Source organism: Chrysochloris asiatica, unplaced genomic scaffold, assembly GCF_000296735.1.
Source record: "Chrysochloris asiatica unplaced genomic scaffold, ChrAsi1.0 scaffold00146, whole genome shotgun sequence".
Taxonomy (NCBI): domain Eukaryota; kingdom Metazoa; phylum Chordata; class Mammalia; order Afrosoricida; family Chrysochloridae; genus Chrysochloris; species Chrysochloris asiatica.
In genome coordinates this window covers 5,782,243-5,803,044 of record NW_006408664.1, presented here as the reverse complement: position 1 = coordinate 5,803,044, position 20,802 = coordinate 5,782,243, and the positions used below count along the sequence as shown (strand labels likewise).

General features: G+C 36.8%; 1 protein-coding gene across 2 annotated transcripts in view; it reads right to left on the bottom strand.

Annotated features, from left to right (window-relative positions):
• Positions 1-20,802, bottom strand: part of SNX14 (sorting nexin 14) — a 121,688-nt gene that overhangs the window by 14,830 nt on the left and 86,056 nt on the right. For both annotated transcript variants that reach the window (XM_006870644.1, XM_006870645.1), the window contains 4 exons: positions 19,200-19,300; positions 17,034-17,145; positions 2,234-2,274; positions 1,954-2,073 (listed from right to left, as the gene is read on the bottom strand). In XM_006870644.1, coding sequence (XP_006870706.1) covers positions 1,954-2,073; positions 2,234-2,274; positions 17,034-17,145; positions 19,200-19,300 — 374 coding nt within the window. The remainder of the gene's footprint in view (positions 1-1,953; positions 2,074-2,233; positions 2,275-17,033; positions 17,146-19,199; positions 19,301-20,802) is intronic.

Here is a 20,802-nt window from a genome sequence, read left to right as displayed (position 1 = left end):
TTTAAAAGTTATACATCACTATTTAGTTAATGGGTACTTATTAAAAGTGAAAATGAAGCTTAAAGTTTATTTGTTGTTAAGTGCTGTCGAATTGGTTCAAACTCAAAACAACTCTTTATAGGGCTTCCAAGGAACCAGCGGTAGGTTTGAACTGTTAGTCTTGTGATTAGCAGTCTAGTGCTTGACCTACAGCGCCATACCACGACTCCACATTATTTTTGTTGTTAAGTGCCGCTGAGTCAGTTCTGATCCATAGCAACCCTGTATAGGGCTTCTGAGAAGCGGCTGGTGAGCTTGAAATGCTGACCTCTGACCTTGTGGTTCAAACTGACAGTGTAGTCCAGCGCATTAACCCACATTATTAGTGCAAAAAGTCCTAATCCATGTAGGAAAAAAATGTTTTAAGCTAATTAAAATTAATCATGATGGAGTGAAATGAAATCACACCCCTAAGTACTCCTAAGTATGCAAATTCTATCAATCAAGTCTCAAATGTATACTGAGTACCTAATTTTAACAAAAATTTATTTATTCACAGATGGACTGAAAAAGTAAAAGTATGTAAGTACTTCCTTTGTGGTAGATTGTTGTTGTTGTATGCTATCAAGTCAGTTGAGACTCATAGCAACCCTGTATAGGATTTCTGAGAGCAGCTGGGGGGCTTGAACTGCTGACCTTGCAGTTAGCATTCCAGTACTTATCCTATAACACCATACCAGGGCTCATGTGGTAGATACTGTGCCAAAACCAGAGAATACAAAGATGGGTCACTGTTCTCCAAGAAGTTTAATGTTTAATAGAAATAAATGTAGTAAAACAGGTACTACAAGACATGTAAATACAGGGGAAGAGTGCTGTTGAATAAAAACATCAATGTACATAAAATTAACCATTTATGTTTAACAACAATAAACTTACAAGTGAAAAGAAAACTGTTAAAATTATTATTTATATGAATTCGGCAGGTTCTCTTGTGGAGGGCTGTACATTGACCACCCACAGCACCCCATGTTTGCAGTATGTTAACACTAACTGAGCTTCTTTATATTCCCCAGTTCACAGTACTCAACAGTAGGCACACAATGAAATGTTTGTTTAATAAGTAGATGAATAAAATATTTTGAAAGTCATTAAAATTAATCTTTGTATCCCCAGTTCAGAGAACTCAATTGTAGACACACAATAAAATACTTGTTTAATAAATGGATTACATATTTTATAAGCCATAAAAATTATCATTAAAAAGATAATACTGTAAATAAATATTACATTACAGCAATTAACATCTTACTGGAAGTTGGCAATTTACATCCTAAGAAAATTATTTTTTCAAAACTCCCAAATACACAAATGGTAATGATCTGTAAATACATTAAGCACAGGAAAGCAAAAGGCCCAAATAAGGAGACACAATACTTGCTCTGTACCCAAATTTCATATTAAAGAACATGGGTTTCAAATAACATTCAAGTCTCTAATCCTTACCCCTCTCCTGCCCTTTCCTTCCTTATAAAACTTCATCAACTATAGTTCATAAATTCAAGTTCAAATCTACTCAATTTATAAGTGGCAGCATCAATGGGCTCAAGCGTGGCAACAATAGTGAGGTTGGCCAAGATCGGGCAGTGTTTCGTTCTGCTGTGCATAAGGTCGCTTGAGTCAGTATCAACTGGATGGCACCTCACAACAACAACATTAATAAGTAGTAACCCACATTCATTAGCTATTTCATTAATAAAGGACTCTCCTTGTCATGGAAAGTAATCTTAGAACAACAACACTGAATGAAAATGTTGATGAAATGTAACTGTCATTGAGCAATCTGAGTGGAAACTGTCAAAGGAGAACCTAAGCATGCTGTGTAAACGCTGAACAAAAACACAATAAAACATGATTAAAAAACAAAGTAATCTCAAGTAGTATGAATTTAATTGAACACAACTGTAGCAGTACCTTCTTGTTATTTTCTGACGTAGGGCTGAGAATGGTTAGTTCTGGTCGACTTGGCTTAGCTTTTGGAGATTCACAAGAATTCATGAAATTCATGATGAAAGTCTCTAAGTGCTGACCTTTCTGTGGTGATACAAAAATCAACGCATGAGAATCCAAATGAAAATTATAATTTTTAGTAAATAATACATTATAATATATCAATAGTTCAATATTTACGACTATTTTATCATTAAGTATACATAAATGTTTATGACTAGTATAGTATATGACAGTTATTCACCTCTTTCATCAGTTTTCCAGGGACTGACTTTATAATTTTCCCTGCAATTAGAAGCAAAATATTAATTTCATGAAAGTATATCTATAATTTCTAATATGAATACTATACCAGATAATCTATTAAAAAGCCAAGAAAAAACAAAATATTTACAACTGACCATTCCACACTCAACAAAAACTCCAGTAAAGATGGTATTCTAAACTCTTCCTAGATGAAACGACATGCTGTTTGAAATTGACTTTAAAGTACTACAGTATATCTGGGTGGCAGGAAAAGGTCTAGCACAAACCAAATGCTGGTAATTGTTGAAGTAGAGTGATGGGTTCATTATAGTATTTCTTCTCCTTCGGTGGAAACAAGCAAGCAAGTATGTTTACCTAACTGAATCTCCTAAGTGTCATTTGGCACAACTGAATGTATAATTTTGGGAAATATGCATCAAATCCAAATGCTTATTTGTAATAATTAATTGATATGATTATTGAAATGTACTTATAATTATGTAAGATGTATTTAGAAATACAGATTTATGATCATATTATTTTTAACATTAAGAAGGCAAGAAAGAAGGAAAACAGAAAAATGGATGTCAAAAGAAACTCTGAAATTTGTTCTCCAGTGTAGAGAATCTAAAGCAAATGAAAGAAACAAGGAGGTAAGAGACCTAAACAGACAATTTAAAAGGGGAGCTAGAGCAAACAAAGTCAAATATTATAATGAAATGTGCAAAGACCTGGAGTTAGAAAACTAAACAGAAGGACACACTCAGCATTTCTCAAGCTGAGAAAACTGAAGAAAAAAGTCAAACCTTGATTAGTATTGAAGGATTCTATAGGCAAAATATTGAATGATGCAGAAAAAAATTTAAAAAATGATAGAAAGAGACACAGAGTCACTGTACCAAAGAAAGGATTGGTGTCCAACCATTTCATAGGGTAGCATAAAATCAAGAGACAATGGTACTGAAGCAGGAAGTCCAAGGTGTGCTGAAGGCACTGACAAAGAACAAGACTCTGGAAATTGATGGAACATAAGTTGAAATCTTTCAACAAACTAATGCACCACGATAGAGTTGAACATGATGGCACAAATGGAGTAAATAAAGCCTTCCGGACCTTCATTTGCTGATGGAACACAACTCAAAATTAAGAGAAACAGCTGTAAGGACCCATTATTAATTGCAATATTGAATGTATGAAGTATGAATCTAGGAAAATTGGAAGTTGTCAAAAATGAAATGGAACACAAAAATATCAATATTCTAGGCATCCGTGTGCTGAAATGGACTGCTATTGACCATTTTGAATCAGACAATCACATGGTTTACGATGCCAGGAATGCCAAACTGAAGAGGAATGGCGTCACATTCATCATCAAAAAGAATATATCAAGATCTGTCTTGAAATAGAAGGTTGTCTGTAATAAAGGCCTTCAACTGTGTGGATCATGACAAGCTATGGACAAAACTGTGGAGAATGGGTACTACAGAACACTTAATTGTGCTCACAAGGAAACTGTACATAGACCAAGAGGCAGTTGTTTAAACAGAAAAAGGTAATACCGAATGGTTTAAAACTAGGAAAGGCGTATGTCAGGGTTGTATTCTTTCACCATACTTATTCAACCTGTATGCTGAGCAAATAATCTGAGAAGCTGGGTTATATGCAGAAACGTATGGCATCAGGATTGGAGGAAGACTCATTAATAACCTGCGATAAGCAGATGATACAACCTTGCTTGCTGAAAGCTATTAAAATACTTACTGATGAAGATCAAAGGCCCTATGGCTTTTGGTATTGGTTGCACTTTAATGTAAAGAAAACAAAAATCTTCACTACTGGACCAATAAACAATATTCATATAAATGGAGAAAAGACTGAAGTTGTCAAAGACTTCATTTTCTCAGATCAATCATCAACACTCATGGAAGCAGCAGTCAAGAAATCAAACAACATATTGCATCAGGCAAATCTGCTGCACAAGACCTCTTTAATGTGTTCAAGAGCAAAAATGGCAGTTTGAGGACTAAGGCGCGTCTGAACCAAACCATGGCATGTTCAATAACCTTATATGCATGTGAATGTTGGACAGTGAAGAAGGAAAACCGTAGAGGAATTAATTGATGCATCTGAGTTATGGTGCTGGAAGAGAATATTAAAAGTAACATGGACTGCCAAAGTAACAAACCAATCTGTGTTAGAAGAAGTACAGCCAGAATATCCCTTGAAAGCCAGGATGGCCAGATTTCGTCTCTCCTACTTCAGAAATATTATCAGAGGGACCAGTCCCTGAAGAAGGATATCATGTTTGGTGAAGTGGAGGGTCAGAGAAAAAGAGGAAAAGACTGCCAATGAGATGACTCAACAGAGTGGCAGCAGCAATGGGCTCAAACACAGCAACAGTTGTGATGCTAGTTAGTGCAGGGCCAGGCAGTGTTTCGTTCTTGAGTACATAGGGTCATTATGAGTGGGTACCGACTTGGTGGCACCTACAACAACAACAAATTGAAATCTTTCCACAAACTAATGCAACATTGGAGACACCCACTCATGTAAGCCAAGAAATTTGGCAGACAGCTACCAGGCCAACTGATTGGAAGAGATCCATATTTGTGACCATTCTAAAGAGTGGTGATCCAATGGAATGTGGAAATCATTGGACAATATCATTAATATCACATACAAGTAAAATTTTGCTAAAGACAATTTTTAAAAGGCTACAACAGTACACTGACAGGCAACTGTGAAAGGTTCAAGCCAAATTCAGACTAGGACATGGAAATAGTGTATCACCATTGATGTCTGATGGATCTTGGATAAAAGCAGAATATACCAGAAAGATATTTTCCAATGCTTTACTGACTACCCAAGGCTTGTGACTATGTAGATCATGACAAGCTATGGATAACATTGAAAAGGATGGGTATTCCAGAATACTTAATTATGTTCATGAGGAACCAGAACATAGACCAAGAGGCAGTTGTTCAAACACAAGGGGATAATGAATGGTTTAAAATCAGAAAAGGTGTGCACTAGGGTTATATTCTCTCATCATATCTATTCAATCTGTATGCTGAACAAATAATCTGAGAAGCAAGATTATACGAAGAACATGGCAACAGGATTGTACTAAGATTTATGAACAACCTATGATGCACAGATGATACAACCTTGTTTTCTAAAAGCAAAGAGGACTTAAAATACAGATGAAGACCAAAGACTCCTCAGAATGGGTTGTACCTCAATGTAAAGGAAACAAAGATCCTCACAGCTATACAAATAAATAACATTATGATAAATGGAGAAAGGATTGAAGTTATCAAAGACTTAATCTTGCGTGGTTTCACTAGTAACACTCACGGAAGCAGCTTTTAAGAAATCAACCTATGTATTGCATTAGGCAAACCTGCTACACAAGACCTCTTTCAAATGTTTAAGAACAAAGATACTAGTTTGAGGACTAAGGTATACTTGACCCAAATGATGGTATTTTTCAATAATCTCATATGTATGTGAAAGCTGGACAGTGAATAAGGAAGACCACAGAAGAACTGATGCATTTGAGTTAACATATTAGAGAAGAAAAGTACCATGGACTGTCAGAAATACAAACAAATCTATGTCAGAAGTACAGCCAGAATGCTTCTTAGAAGCCAGGATGGCAAGACTTTTTATCTCTTATACTTCGGACATATTATCAGGAGGGGCGAGTCCCTGGAGAAGACACTATGTTCAGTAAAGTGGAGGGTCAGTGAAAAAGAGGAAGACCCCCCAACAAGATGGCATAGCACAGTGACAATAGCAATGGGCACAAGGGTAACAAAGATTGTGAGAATGGCACAGGACCAGGCAGTGTTCCCTTCTGTTGTGCACAGGGTCTCTATGAGTGGCAACTTACTCAATGGCCCCTAACAATAATAACATTCAAATTTTTCCAGTTAATATTAGTTTGGTATGTTTTTGAACACATATAAGGGAGATTTTGTTGTACATATTTTTATGTCTTGCTTCTTTCATTCAGCATTTTTTTTAAGGTTTATCCACACTGTTGCAAGTTGTTTTGCTAGCTGCCTTATAGTTATTGCAATGTATTAGCTACAACTTAATCATTTTCATTGCTATATATACAATGTTATGACTATAACCATAATTTATCTTCCTATTCTATTATTGATGAACATTTGTACTGCTTCCAGTTTGAGCTACTACAAACAAATCTGCTAAGATACTGAGTATATATCTCAGAAAGGAACTCTGAGGTCATTCTTAAAACAAAAATGGGTTTTCAAGTGATTTTACAATTTATATTCCTTGTAACAGCATATAGGGAGCACAGTGGTGCTATAGAATAAGCACGGGACTGAAAATCACAAAGTTGGTGATTTGAGCCACCAGCTGCTCTCTGGTTTGAGCCTACCAGCTGTTCCTGCAAATACTGACAGCCTCTGAAACCCTATACAGGGTTTGCTATGAGTAAGAACAAATTCAACGACACGTAACTACAATAGCATATTAGAGTTCCTGTTGTTCCATATTTGCACCAACACTTGGCATGAGCTACTTTACTGAAAGCCCTTTTTACTTTCACAATCTGGAGTTATCGCAATGATTTTCCTTTGTATTTCCCTGATTATCAGCAGTATTAGTTAGCCACATTTTCATATATCTGTAGGTCATTTATATTCCTTTTGTGACGTGTCTTTTCAAGTTTTCTACCCATTTTTATTGCATTGTCTTCTTAGTGAATTGTATGAATTTTTTACATACTTTTTACATCCTTTCCCATTCTGTAGCTATCTTTAGTGTTCTTTATGGGTCTTTTTTTTATGAACTAGCTTTCACTTTTAGCAAAGTTAATATACATATTTTCTTTTCTTATTGGTTCTTAGAAAGTATTTCTGTTTTATGAAGGTGATGATAGTTTGTATCCTGGTTTTTGCTTCACTGTGTGTCCATGTTGTCATCTCGATGCAAAAATGATATTTAGATGACATTGGCTTTATTTTCATATTAATATTTTGATAAAAAACATTTGAAAACATACTGAAAAAATAAATTATGCCTAGTAGGCAAACAACAAAAAGATTAAATAGAAATCTTCCATTACTCTAAGATCATGAAGCTAGTCTCTTAAAATCGTCTTAATAAAATTTTAGGTTGTTGTTAAGTGCCATCTAGTCAGTTTCAACTCATAAAGATCCTGTATAGGTTTTCCAAAGAGTGGCTGGTGGGTTTGAACTGCTGACTTTGAGGTTACCAGTCTAATGCTATAGAGCCACAGTGGAAATCCTTAAATCTTTACAGGTTTCCTACATGGAATTTAATTTTTTTGGTATAAGCTGAAAAACTCCTACTGCTTACTTAGTAACATGGTTAGGTTCCAAAAGCCAGGTTGCTCAGTTGAGAGAGAGCCCTACCCTCTCTTTGGTGATAATGCTGCCCGTCCCACTACACATTGCTCACCACCCAAGAGGGAGCACCCAGGTACATCTCGGGATGTGTGTGGCACAGCAGGCCACATTTCTCTGCCACTGTGGAGTCCATGGAGGTTAACAGGCAGTGGTGGTAGCTGCAGGTATCTATCACCTTGGAAGCAGCAGAAACCCACCAGCAACTGGCCTCATTCCAGGTGTCTCCACCTTCCCACTCTTCTGGCCTAAGACAAGCCTAGGCGGTTAGGTGAGGCCTGACTACATGGGCCATCCAGAGGCTACAGAGGTAACAGAGGCCTCTTTAGAAGAAGTGACTTCCAAGCTGCATACTCAACTCCTGTGTCCCTGGCTCCCACTGCCTCCTCAGGGTTTTATGTGTCACCTGCCTGTAGCATGCTCCTCTACCTGACCTGGGAAATGTGACCTGCTGATGTGAGTAATGTAAACTACGGATGTGGCCCTGCCCTCTCACAAATCCTGCCTCTGATGCAACATAGGTCTGGCTCCTCCACTTGACCGAGTGATATGAGCAGAATTGCCAGCAGCTCAAGAAGCCTGGCTTCCTCTCACAAACTGAAGGTGCTACAAAGCCTCATTCTTTCTTACAAACTTCCCCTTCTCTTACACTCCCTCTTACCCTGGCTTGTTAATGTGCAAGATAGACAGATGTTTTTCTGTTCCCCTAAATGCTAAATTTTGGATAATAAATTAATAAATGAAGACAGTTAATAAATGAAGAGTAGGTATGTTGTTGGTATTATTGTTGTTAGCTGCCATTGAGTTGGTACTGACTCATAGCGATCCAGTGTACAACAGAATGAAACACTGCCCAGTCCTGGACCAACCTCACAATTGTACACCTGAGTCTATCACTGCCACCACTGTGCCAATCCACCTCATTGGGGGGGTCTTCCTATTTTTCTCTGACCCTCCACTTTACCAAACATGATATCCTTCTCCAATGATTGGTCCCTCCTGATAATATGTACAAAGTATTAGAGATGAAGTCTCGCCATCCTGGCTTCCAAGGAGCACTCTGGCTGTACTTCTTCCAACACAGATCTATTTGGGTTTTTTTGGCAGTCCATGGTACTTTCAATATTCCCCTCAATCAACACTATATATCAAATGCATCAATTCTTCTATGATCTTCCTTATTCACTGTCCAACTTTCACATGCATATGAGGTTACTGAAAATACCATGGCTTGGGTCAGGCACACCTTAATCCTCAAACTGACATCTTTCTCTTCACTTTATAGAGGTCTTGTGCAGCCGATTTGTCCAAATGCAATAGTCATTTTATTTCTTGACTGCTGCTTCCATGAGTGCTGATGGTTGATCTGAGCAAAATGAAGTCTTTGACAACTTCAAACTTTTCTCCATTTATATGGATCTTATTTTCCGGTCCAGTGGTAAGTACTTTTGTTTTCTTTACATTGAAATTCAATCCATATAGAAGGCTGTGGTCTTTGATCTTCATCACTAAGTATTTTAAGTACTCTTTACTTTCAGCAAGCATGGCTGTACCATCTGCATATCGAAGGTTGTTAAATGAGTCTTCCTCTAATCCTGATGCCACATTTTTCTTCACATAAACCAGCTTCTCGGATTATTTGCTCAGCATAGAGACTGAGTAAGTATGGTTAAAGAATACAACCCTGGCACACACCTTTCCTAAGTTTAAACCATTCAGTCTTCTGAATGTTCTGTTTGAACAACTGTCACTTGGTTTATGTGCAGGTTCTTATGAGCACAATTAAGTGTTCCAGAATACTCATACGTCTCAATGTTGTCTTTAGTTTGCCATGATCCACAAAATCAAAAGCCTCTGCATAGTCAATTAAGCACAGGTAAACATCTTTCTGGTATTCTGTTTTCAGTCAAAATCCAGCTGACGTCAGCAATGATATCCCTCATTCCATACCCTCTTCTGAATCCAGCTTGAATCTCTGTAAGTTTTCTGTCAATGTTGGCTGCAGCAGTTTTTGCATTAAAACTTTACTCGTATGGGATATCCATGATGTTTGATGATTTCTGTATTCTGTTGAATGACCTCTCTTTTAAAATTCTTGACATAGATAACTGAGTGCCCCAGTGTCACATCAGTTTGTTGAAAGATTTTAATTTGTATTCCATCAATTCTGGCACCTTGTTATTTGCCAATACCTTCAATGCATCTTGGACTTCTTCCTTTAGGATCACTAGGTCTTGATCATATGCTACCTCTTGAAATGGCTGAACACTGACCATTTCTCTTTGATACAGTGACTCTGTGTATTCCTTCCATCTTCTTTTGATGCTTTCTGCATCATTCAATATTTTGCCCAGAGAATCTTTCAATACTAGAAGTCAAGGTTGATATTTTTCCTTCATTTCCCTCAGCTTGACAAATGTTGAATGGATTCTTCCCTTTTGGTTTTCTAACTCCAGGTTTTTGCACATTTTGCTAAAATATTTGACTTCGTCTTCTTGAGCTGACCTTTGAAATTTTCTGTTCATCTCTTGTGTCTCCTCACTTCTTCCATTTGCTTTAACATCACTATGCTGGAGAGCACATTTCAAAGTCTCTTCTGACATCCATTTTGGTCTCTTCCTTCTTTCTTGTCTTCTTAATGACCTTTTGCTTTCATTCTGTATGATGTTCTTGATGTCACCACACAACTCTTTTGGTCTTCGTCCTTTAGAGTCTAAATCTGTTCTTCAGAGGACCTATAAATTCAGGTGGGATATATTAAAGGTCATATTTTGGCTCTCATAAACATGTTTTAATTCAGCTTCAGCCTGAATTTGTATATGAGAAACTGATGGTCTGTTCTTCAGTCTGTCCCTCATCTTATTTTGGCTGGTGACACGGAGCTTTTCTACCGTCTCTTTACAGAGATTTGATTTCTGTATATTCCATCTGGTGAGGTCCATGTGTATACCCGTCTTTTATGATGTTTTAGAAAGGGTATTTGCAATGAAGAAGTCAATGGTCTTGCAAAAGTCTATCATTGAATATCCAGCATTGTTTCTATCACTACAGCCATGTTTTCCAACCACTGATTCTTCCTCTTTGTTTCCAACCTTTGCATTCCAGTCACCAAAAATATCAATACATTTTGGTTGTATGTTTGATCAATTTCAGTCTGAAGAAGTTGGTAGATTTCTATTATTTCATCATCACTAGATATAGTGATTGGTGTTTACATATGAATTATAGTCGTATTAACTGATCTTCCTTGTCGGCGTATGGATATTATCCTATCATAGACAGCATTGTACTTTAGGACTGATCTTCCTTGTAGGTGTATGGATATTATCCTATCATAGACAGCGTTGTACTTTAGGACTGATCTTCCTTGTAGGTGTATGGATATTGTCCTATCATAGACAGCGTTGTACTTTAGGACAGATCTTGGTATGTTCTTTTTGATGATGAATGAGCCACCATTCCTCTTCAATTTGCCATTGCAAGCATAGTAACTCATGTGATTGCCAGATTCAAAATTGCCAATACCAGTTCATTTCAGCTCAACTCCTAGATATTGATGTTTTTGTGTTCCATTTCATTTTTAACAATTTCTAATTTTCCTAGATTCAGACTTCATACATTCCAAGTTCTGATTATTAATGGGCGTTTACAGCTGTTTCTGTTCATTTTGAGTTGTGCCCCATCAGCAAATGAAGATCTCAAGGACTTTACTGCATTCGTGTCATCATGGTCAACCCTACTTTGAGGAGGCAGTTCATCCCCAGTAGCATTTTGAGTGACTTCCAACCAGAGGGTCTCATATTCTAGCACCACATCTGACAATATTCTGGTGTTTTTCATCATGTTTCAGTATTCAATAATCTGGAGCTGACAGTGTTCCACTGCCATTCATAACATTCTCAGTGGCTAAATATATGGAAGTAGTTTGTCTCTCCTTTCTCCTAATCTGTCTTCATCTGTAAGCTGAGATGAAACCTGTCTACTGTGGATGACCCTGATGGTAGTTAAGAAAACCGTGGCATGGCTTCCAGAATCACAGCAACACACAAGCCACCACAGTACGACAAACTGATAGACTAGGGGTGGAAAGTAGGTATATATACACCCGAGTGTCCCAGCAGCCTTTCTTGAAAATTCCGTTCCTTCCTAATTCTTCTGTAGTGACAAATCTCACAAATCACAGCTGTATATGTCTATTTTGGTGCTCTGTGCTTTGCTCCATGGCTTTATTAATTAATATAAAAAGAGCCCTGGTTAAATTTTTGGCTAGTAACTAAAAGTTAGGTAGCTCCTTCCCAGCGATTCCATTTGAGAAAGACTTGGAGATCTGCTTGCCTAAAAATGACAGACATGAGACCCTATAAGGAGCTGTTCTACTCTAGCTACATGAGCTAGAATGAACCTAACAGCATTAATCAATAGCGTTTTATAAGTCAAGACATATAATAGTTATCCAAGCTTCTTCCTCTACAGTGTTTTGGCAATTTGGTCCTATGCATGTTCATATAAATCATACATTCAGTTTGTCAAGTTGTTCATACACACACACACACACACACACACACACTCACATACTCGTTTGGGTTTTTTTTGCTTGCTATCAAATTTATTTGAGTGATTTTTCTTCTGCCATTTTTCATAAATGTGCCTAAAGATCTGAATTTAAAAAGCAACAGAAACCTCTTGGGAAAACGCATGCAAGAGCAGGGCTTGTCCACACGCCTGGAGTCCTGAAATAGCTGTTCACCCTGTTTTCCCTAATCTTGACTTGTTAGTAGGAGCAGCTCTCACATTGGGGTTTTTCCCATCCCCTGTCCCAAACCTCTGACTCTGCTCACTTCTCTTAACTCCTTCTTTTCCCTCAGTAAAGCACAAAACCTGGCAGCTACCATGGAGAACTTGTTTGCCTCCACAACTGTCTCTCACCCTAAATGCTTCCCAGGCTGAATTATTAATGGAAAGCACAGGAGAGAGGGCGGTGTGGTGAGATCAAGAGTTGGCCCCTGGGTAAGCACATTCTTAGAAAAACTGAGTGTGTGGTTGGCTCCTGGGTCACATCAGTTTCTAGCCTGCCACACGAAGGTCCTGCTTGACTTGAGAAAAGAATTCTGTTGGGAATGATTCATCAGCTGCACCTTCTTCCCTCAACAGCACCCACATTTCAGCCCAGGCAGCTGGCTGTTCAACCAATTTCACCGCCTCTCTAGAGTCCACTACCAATTTTCTACCTTAGACGATTCCTGTAGCTGTGACTCGTCTTTCTGCCTCACCTCTAGTTCCATATTCTGCTTCAGCCTGCAAGGGCTCCAGGCCCCTGCCATCCTTTTCATTAGCCCCTGAAATTCAGCTTGGAATCCAGATGATGAGAAGTAGTAGACAACGGGGTCAATGCAGGAGTTCAAGGAGCTGAGGAGCAACACAAAACCTCTCCATTCCGGGCTTTTACCCTGGACAAAGCCCACTACATGAGACACATTGTAGGGCCCGAAGCAGACAAGGAAGTTGAGCAGTGTGGCTGTCACAAGGCCTGCTCCCTCCTCCACCAGTGATGACTGGAGCTTCTGCTGAGGATCCACAGCAGGCGACTATAGCAGTAAATGGTGATGAGCAGAGGCACGGCAAAAAGGACCACAGCCATCTCCAGTCGGACAGGCAAGAGAACCTTCAGCTGGGACTCCTTGTACTCCAGGTAGCAAGTTGCATTGCCATGTGAGTTCTCTTTGAAGTCCCCAGATAATTCAGTGACATAGACCACACTTCAGTGACCAGCAGCCAAGAACCAGCAGATCCCACTGATTAGACTGGCCTGTCTTAGCCTTGGCCAGCTCTTGTACCATAGAGGGTAAGCTACACCCAGGAAGCGCTCAATGCTCACAGCTGCCAGGAAGTGGGAGGCGAGGTAGATGGCGGTGAAGAAGAGGAATCTGGAGAGAGGACAGAGCATGAAAGGCAGGGGCCAGCACATGCCGTTGGCAGCCTCCACCATACGGAATGGCAGAAAGAGCAGCAGAAGAAGGTCCGAGAGGGTCAGGTTGAGCAAGAACACATCTACAGCTACCAGGTGATGCCGCAGCTTGTCCACAAAGATCACAAGGGCCATCAGGTTGAGCAGGAAGGTGAAGACGTACATCGTTTGGATTTTGATCAGAACCGTATTACACCTAAAACGCTACAGTTGTTGTTAAGTGCTGTTGAGTCGATTCGATCCATAGTGACCCTGTATAAGGTTTCTGAGGAATAGCTGGTGAGCTTGAACCACCAACCTTGCGATTCAAACGACTTTGCAGTCTGATGCATTAGCCCACAGCGCTACACCAGGGATCTAAAAGAAAAGTAACTAAGGGAAAATTTACGTTTTTTATAGTATGGCAGCCTGCATCCAAAAAACTATGATTTCTATGTACACTGATCTTCTTTACTGTCCCTTAATAACATTTTGTAATTGTTCCTGTATTAGTTTACCACATACATAGTCTGTTAGATTTAGTCCCAGATACTGATTGTGACCGCCTATTACCTTCTTCCACACTGCTACTAGAGTGTGATAGTTCTGAAACTCAATTTTGATTAGGTCACAACCGTTTAACTCTATCAATGATCCCTGTTCAGAGGGTCAATTCCAAATTCCTTATCATGGACACACACCTGACCTTAACTGACTTTTCTAGCCTCGCTTTCTTTTATATGGCCTATCCTCCAAACATTCCCAGCTGTCTCCTTCCAGGTCTCTAGTCATGCCCTTCTCTCCACCTGGGATGATTTCATCCATCTCCTTCTGAGGGTTTCTACTATTTTTCAAGATCTAGAAAAATAAGACTGTCCTGAGAAATGCTTTCCTGATCCCTTAAAAAGAACCAGTTGTTTTTCTTTTAGCTGTATCTCAAAATGTAGGTAATATGCAGATACACAGAAATAGTAGGAAATTGTTTAAAGTAGGAGAAAACACTAAAAACAAAATACTGGGGCAAAAGAATACAAGGAATTTAATTTTGCTAAAGTATAATAGGTATATTGGTATCAAACCACATAATGGTCTTCCCACGGCTTCAGATTAAAGATTTAGTGTAGTGACAAAGAGACAGCAAAGACTTTTAGACACAATCAAAGCTATTCTTTGAAAGGAAGATTAATCTGGCCATGACATATGATGAACTGGTTGGAGGTAGGAGGAGGATGGGAATGAAGGTGTGGCACTTAAACACTGGCCTGGTAACCTGAAGATCAGCCGTTCAGATGAACCAGTGACTCTCTGAAACCCTAATAAAGGGTCACTATGAGTCACTAACTCGACGATACACACTCAGAAAACTTACAATAGCCCAATTTAGAAGCAATAGAAACCTGAATTAAGGCAGCAATAAAGATAATAAAGAATGTTAAGACACCAAAAGGTAAAACTGATAGAATTTGAAAACTAATTCCTTAATGAAAGCATGAGAGAGAAAATCCAATGTAACATTAATGTCATAAGCATGAGTGAGATAATTATAATGCCAATAATAAATTTAGATGTGGGTTTCAAAAATATGATGGGAGATTAGGAGGTAATAATGTCTAACTGATTACTGGAAAAGTATAACTTAAAGGGCAGACTGCAGTTGGGAAATATCTTTATCTTCAAATAGGTAAGAACTAAAATTACTGAGAACAGCAAGAAGAAAATTGAGGACTAAGCCTTAGGAAACACCTATATTTAGGTAAGTGAAGGTAGGAGAAGCTTGGGAAAGATAGAAATGGAGGAACCACAAGAGGAGTGACTCAGTACACGTTAGTAAACGCACGAACAGAAGAATTTCTAGAAAAAAGAAGGCTGCTGCAAGAGGGGGTGAAGAAAGGTGAGGAGTATGGAACTCTCTGGAACGTAACAATGTTAACAAGGAGAGGAATGATGAGCATCAGTATGGGATACGGATTGAGTGTTTTAAACCAGTGGTCCCACAGGAAGGTTTCTGAAACAATTCATTTTAAAAACTGCATGACTATTTAAATGAATCATTTAAAAATTTCCATTTGTTTGGTGTATGTTTATAATGTATGTGATACAACGGTTAGAGAAGACAATTTACCTAGGTTTCTGTTGACATAACTATTTAGACAAATTCTAAGGTAAGTAATTTATCTAAGATTAAATGCTGCTGGAATAGAACACAAAAACATCTTCTTCAGAAAATACTGTCTTTAATCTCTAATAGTAGTAATTAAAATTATTTCAGTCTCCCATTCATCTGTGCTTTTACTATAGATTTTGTATCTGCCAAAATAAATGTCAATTAATGTTTTAAAACATAAAGCAAAGGTAAAATTTCTGACTTATCTTCAGTTTCCTTTAAAAAGGTAAAATACCGGAAATAGGACAATCTACAAACTTTGAAATTATTTAACTAAAATACAAAGGTACTTTGAAGGATCAAGATTTTATGTATCTAAATAATTTTTCTAAATTGTTAATGGAAAAATTAAAACAAACTGAAAATACTGAAAGCAGAAAGGTTTCCAGACTATCTAATAATGTGCACAATCCATGCCAGAATCTCAGTCAGCAAACTTTAAATAAGATTGATCCGTGTAGACAAGTACTACAGAATGAAATTTGCTCAGAATACCAATAAGATTAATTCTAACTAATTTAAAGTCAGTTTGTATAAAGTTCCCTTTTCAGAATGACAACTATAAACTCCCAAAGGAAAATTAGGATTTAAAGAACATTTATAATGTTTTCACATACACAATAAGGATGAATATGATAAATATGATAAAACTTAAATAGCACTGGTGGTGATGGGCTGCTATAACCACCAGTCAGCAGTTCAACCCACCCAGCTGCTCTTCAAGAGAAAGATGAGGCTTTCTGCTCCCATGGAAATTTATAGTCTGAGAAAACCCTATACAGGGTCACAATGAATTGGAAACCAACTCAATGGCACCTAACAACAACAATATAATATAGCTTTAAAAAGATAAACCAGAAAACAATTGAGCCTTAAAATTAATTAAATGTCAACACATAGGGTCTTTGTTAAAATACCTTATGAGAAACTTCAAAGACATCTTTCATATGCTGTGTGATAAAAACACATATTTGTCTACATTTAAAACACTGTCAATAGTTTTCTTAAGTCACAAAATAAAGACAAAAAGACAGTGGATAATACAATTTTCTGTGATAGGACATACTGCTAATAGTAACTTACTAAACAACCAAAGCTCACAGATGGATGAATTAACTCTTCCTCTGACAACCTGTTCCTAAAGGTTGCAATAAAGCCCTTTAAAATTTAACACATGGCTATACTAAAAAAATATTGTTATAAAGTAAACACTTAATCTGAAAATGTTGATTTTTTTCCCCTCTTTTCAATTTACTCTTTTATATGATTCTTTAAACTGACTTACCAAGATTTACATCGGGTAGTATTTTATCAAGAAATTGTGTTTCCCCACCATTAGGGGAGAGAAAATCTGCCAGAAGTTGACTGTTACTTAATTCTGGATGCTGCAGAAGTTTCTTGAATAAATATAAAGAAGAAGAAGAAAGAAAAAAATAATTTAAAACTCTAGAAAGGTGATCAAAATTATACTGAAATGACTTTTAAAAACTAAAAATCAATTTTAAACTCCAAAGGACAATCTAATTTTCAGGAAAAAGGTTGGAGTTATAAAGTGATTAGCATAGCAGAGTAAGACCTCAAATGTACTTGAGTTCTGACTCTTCCATTTGCTAACTAGGTGATCCTAGAAAAGCAAATAACTCACCCGAAAGTCAGTTTCCTCATCTGTAAAATGGGATAACACTACCTACTTCATATTGTTGTATAAAGCATTTAGCACAGTACTTGAGATTCACCAAAATTAGAATAAGCATCAACTAATATTATTTCCCAGTTTCTCAACTATAAAGTGAGTCTTACAATATATAACTTTCTTGATAATTAAAAGAAATCAATAGAAAGGACTTTTCAGAAAGCTAAATACGGAAATGTGAAATAATTATTTGGAAATTCTGTTGTCTACTATTTCTGTATTACTATTTTCTTATAAAACAAACAGATTTTTAAAGCCAAAATTAACAGCCTTACCGAATATTTCAGTTTGTAACTATTTCATAGTTTAAAACTTTATGAAGACAAATCTGCAAAAACAAAGTATCAGTACCATATCCACTACCACCTAGTTGATTGTGACTCATTGCAACTCTACAGGGCAGAATAGAACAGCCCTGTAGGATTTTTAAGGCTGTAAATCTAACAGAAGCAGATTGTCCCATCTTTCTCAGGTGGAGTGGCTGGTGGCTTTAAACCATTAATGTTTTGGTGCACAGCTGAGTGATTCTCAACCATCAGTACCAACTATACAAATTTAACTTTATACAAAGTACAAATTTAACTTTATACAATCAGAATAAAAAAAAATTTAATAACTGTTATTCCTCCAGCCAATAAAAATATTTCTTTTTAAATGAAGCTCTTTAATTCTTAGAATTAATCTGTGCAAATAATTTGTTAATAATATCAACAAAGACAAACAAACAATAATATGAGAGGGCTTCAAAAAGTTTACAGAAAAAAATCAATTAAAAGATCATGCAATTTCTTCATGAACTTTTAAAAGCCCCCTAGTATATGCTGTGTTCAAACACTCATGTAATAATTAAGTTACTTCACATTTCAGTTCATACCACTAAAAATATTATATAGTATTTTCTGGGTTAAAAACATTCAACTGCTTAGGAACAGAAAATAAAATTTAAATACTCTTTTAGATAGTTGAATATTTTTAATTTAGAAAAGTATGTAGTTTTCACTGAAGAGCATCCAAATTTTACTCAATTTGTTTTTAATTAAAAACTACTAATTACCATCTCTAAGGCAACTTCCTTTTTTAAAACAAATAAAAGTATTCTCTCTTTAGTCTTATTCATTTGATAAAAAACGATGGTAATTAGTTTTAGAGATCAAGTCTCAAGTAATTTTTAGAATGATTGCCCCATCTACTGGATTAATATACCAATTACACTATTTTAACAATGCAATGTGCACACACTGAGGAAAACATGGTAATTCAATTCCAAGAAGTGAATGAAGAGACCTCAAATATTGGAAAATCATCCATATATGACAAAGGAAGAACGGGGGAAGATGCCAAAGTTCAGAAAGTGCTATAAGCAAAACAAAATCAAGCAACAAAAGAAGACAAATCAATCGTAACAAAACCTCCACAATATCTCACACCAATCTTATTATCTTAATATCTTATTCCAAAAGTTTTTCTTTCATTTTTTTTCCTTAATTTCCCACATAACAAATTTTAACTAAGACCATCACATTTTTCTCTGTAACAAAATAACTGGTATTTTATTGATTATCAATTTAAAAAATAAACAAATAGAATTCTGTTGTCCAAAATCCATTTTAAAATTCACATGAAAAAACAGATATTTTAAAAATTCCCATGGACAGGCATTTGTAAAAGCATATCTATGCAAGAAAAAAAGAGACAACCAAATAAAAGAATGCAATGATTAACAATATTTCAAATTAAATGATACAGTTAGTGCTATACCTGTAGATATTCCTGAAATTCTTCTCTCTTTGACTTTAAGAATTCATAATTTTTGGGGCCAATGATCCTCTTGGAAGGAAGTTGGGCATCAGGAAATGTGCCTAAAATTAGTATATACTGAAGTTGTTACTATGCTCCTGCTTTAAATTCTTTGTCTTCCTGTGATATTCCCCTTGTTACAGATGCACAATGCTTCCTCCTCATAGTATTACATTCTCCTTTAAGCAATCTTCATAAAATCATAGCACTTCAAGTCAGAAGTCCAAACCAGAGAGAGATCTTGAGCCAATACTGACATCCAAAATACTATTCTCTCTCAACAGTCACTCTTCCTTGACAGATTCATTTACACTTTTATACTATTGAAACAGCTTTAAATTTTATGGAAAGATTATTTTTAAATGGGCAAGAGTTCTGCAAAACAAGATCTTTAAAGAAATGGCTTCTCCCTCATAAAAAACAGGTAATATTTTGTCAATGCTATTATGATGTAAAAGGAGCTCTGGTATCATAGTGTTACGACTCAGGCTGCCAACCTCAAGGTCAGCAGTTCAAAACTATCAGCTGTTCTGCAGGAGAAAGATGAGGCTTTCTGCTCCCGTAAAGATTTACAGCCTCGGAAACCCTGTGCACGGTCACTCTGAGTCAGAACCAACTCCACAGTACTTAACAACAACATTATGATGTAAAAACACAACATCATACTTTCCTAAATAAGGCTGATTTAGAAATCTTAGTATCCAAAAGGAACAATATTATTGGGAGTCCAAGTAACTTTGGCTGATCTGGGATTTTAAAGTTTGGAGATAATATACCTTTTATCAGTCATAAATCAGTATTGAAGTTCTCAGAAAGAACATGACAATGGTAGCATTGCATACGATTGGCAGAGACAAAGAAAAACACCATTTGAAGACAAGTACAAATTCAAAATCAAGGAAAAACAATGGAGTAGAACAGAGTCCTGATGTGGTGCTGTAGGATAAGCACTGGACTGCAAGGTCAGTTTGAATGGTAAGGTTGGCAGTTCAAACCAATCAGCTGCTCCTGGGAAACTCTATACAGGGTCGCTGTGACTCAATGGCACTTAACTACAACAGATTCTTTGTCGTCCTGTGATGATCCCCTTGTTACAGACTTAGTTCATATTTTATTGTTGTTCAATATCATCGAGTCAATTCATGACCCTGTACAGGGCTTTCAAGGAGCAGCTGGTGGGTTTGAACCAATGACCTTACAGTTACCAATCTGGTGTTTACTCTACAGTGCCACACCAGGACTCCTAAATGCATAAGCAGGATAAAAAAGGTTTCTGCTTCTTTCTCAATTCAAAATAAATCTAAATTTAGATCAAAGAGCACGCTATAGAGCTTTTCTAAAACAAAAAGACTCAGAGCACTCATAACAAATTAATCTACATACAAAATGGCTGGAAATACTTCTTAACTATAGCACTTACATTAACTAAAATAAATAAATAAGTGAGAGTAAAAGAAACAACTAATAAAAGAAAGGATGTTTTCCCTTTCCAACTGATCAACCCTCAAGAGAAACATTCAACTATAAGAGCCAAAGCAGTGAGCATTTCCCATGATGCAAAGGA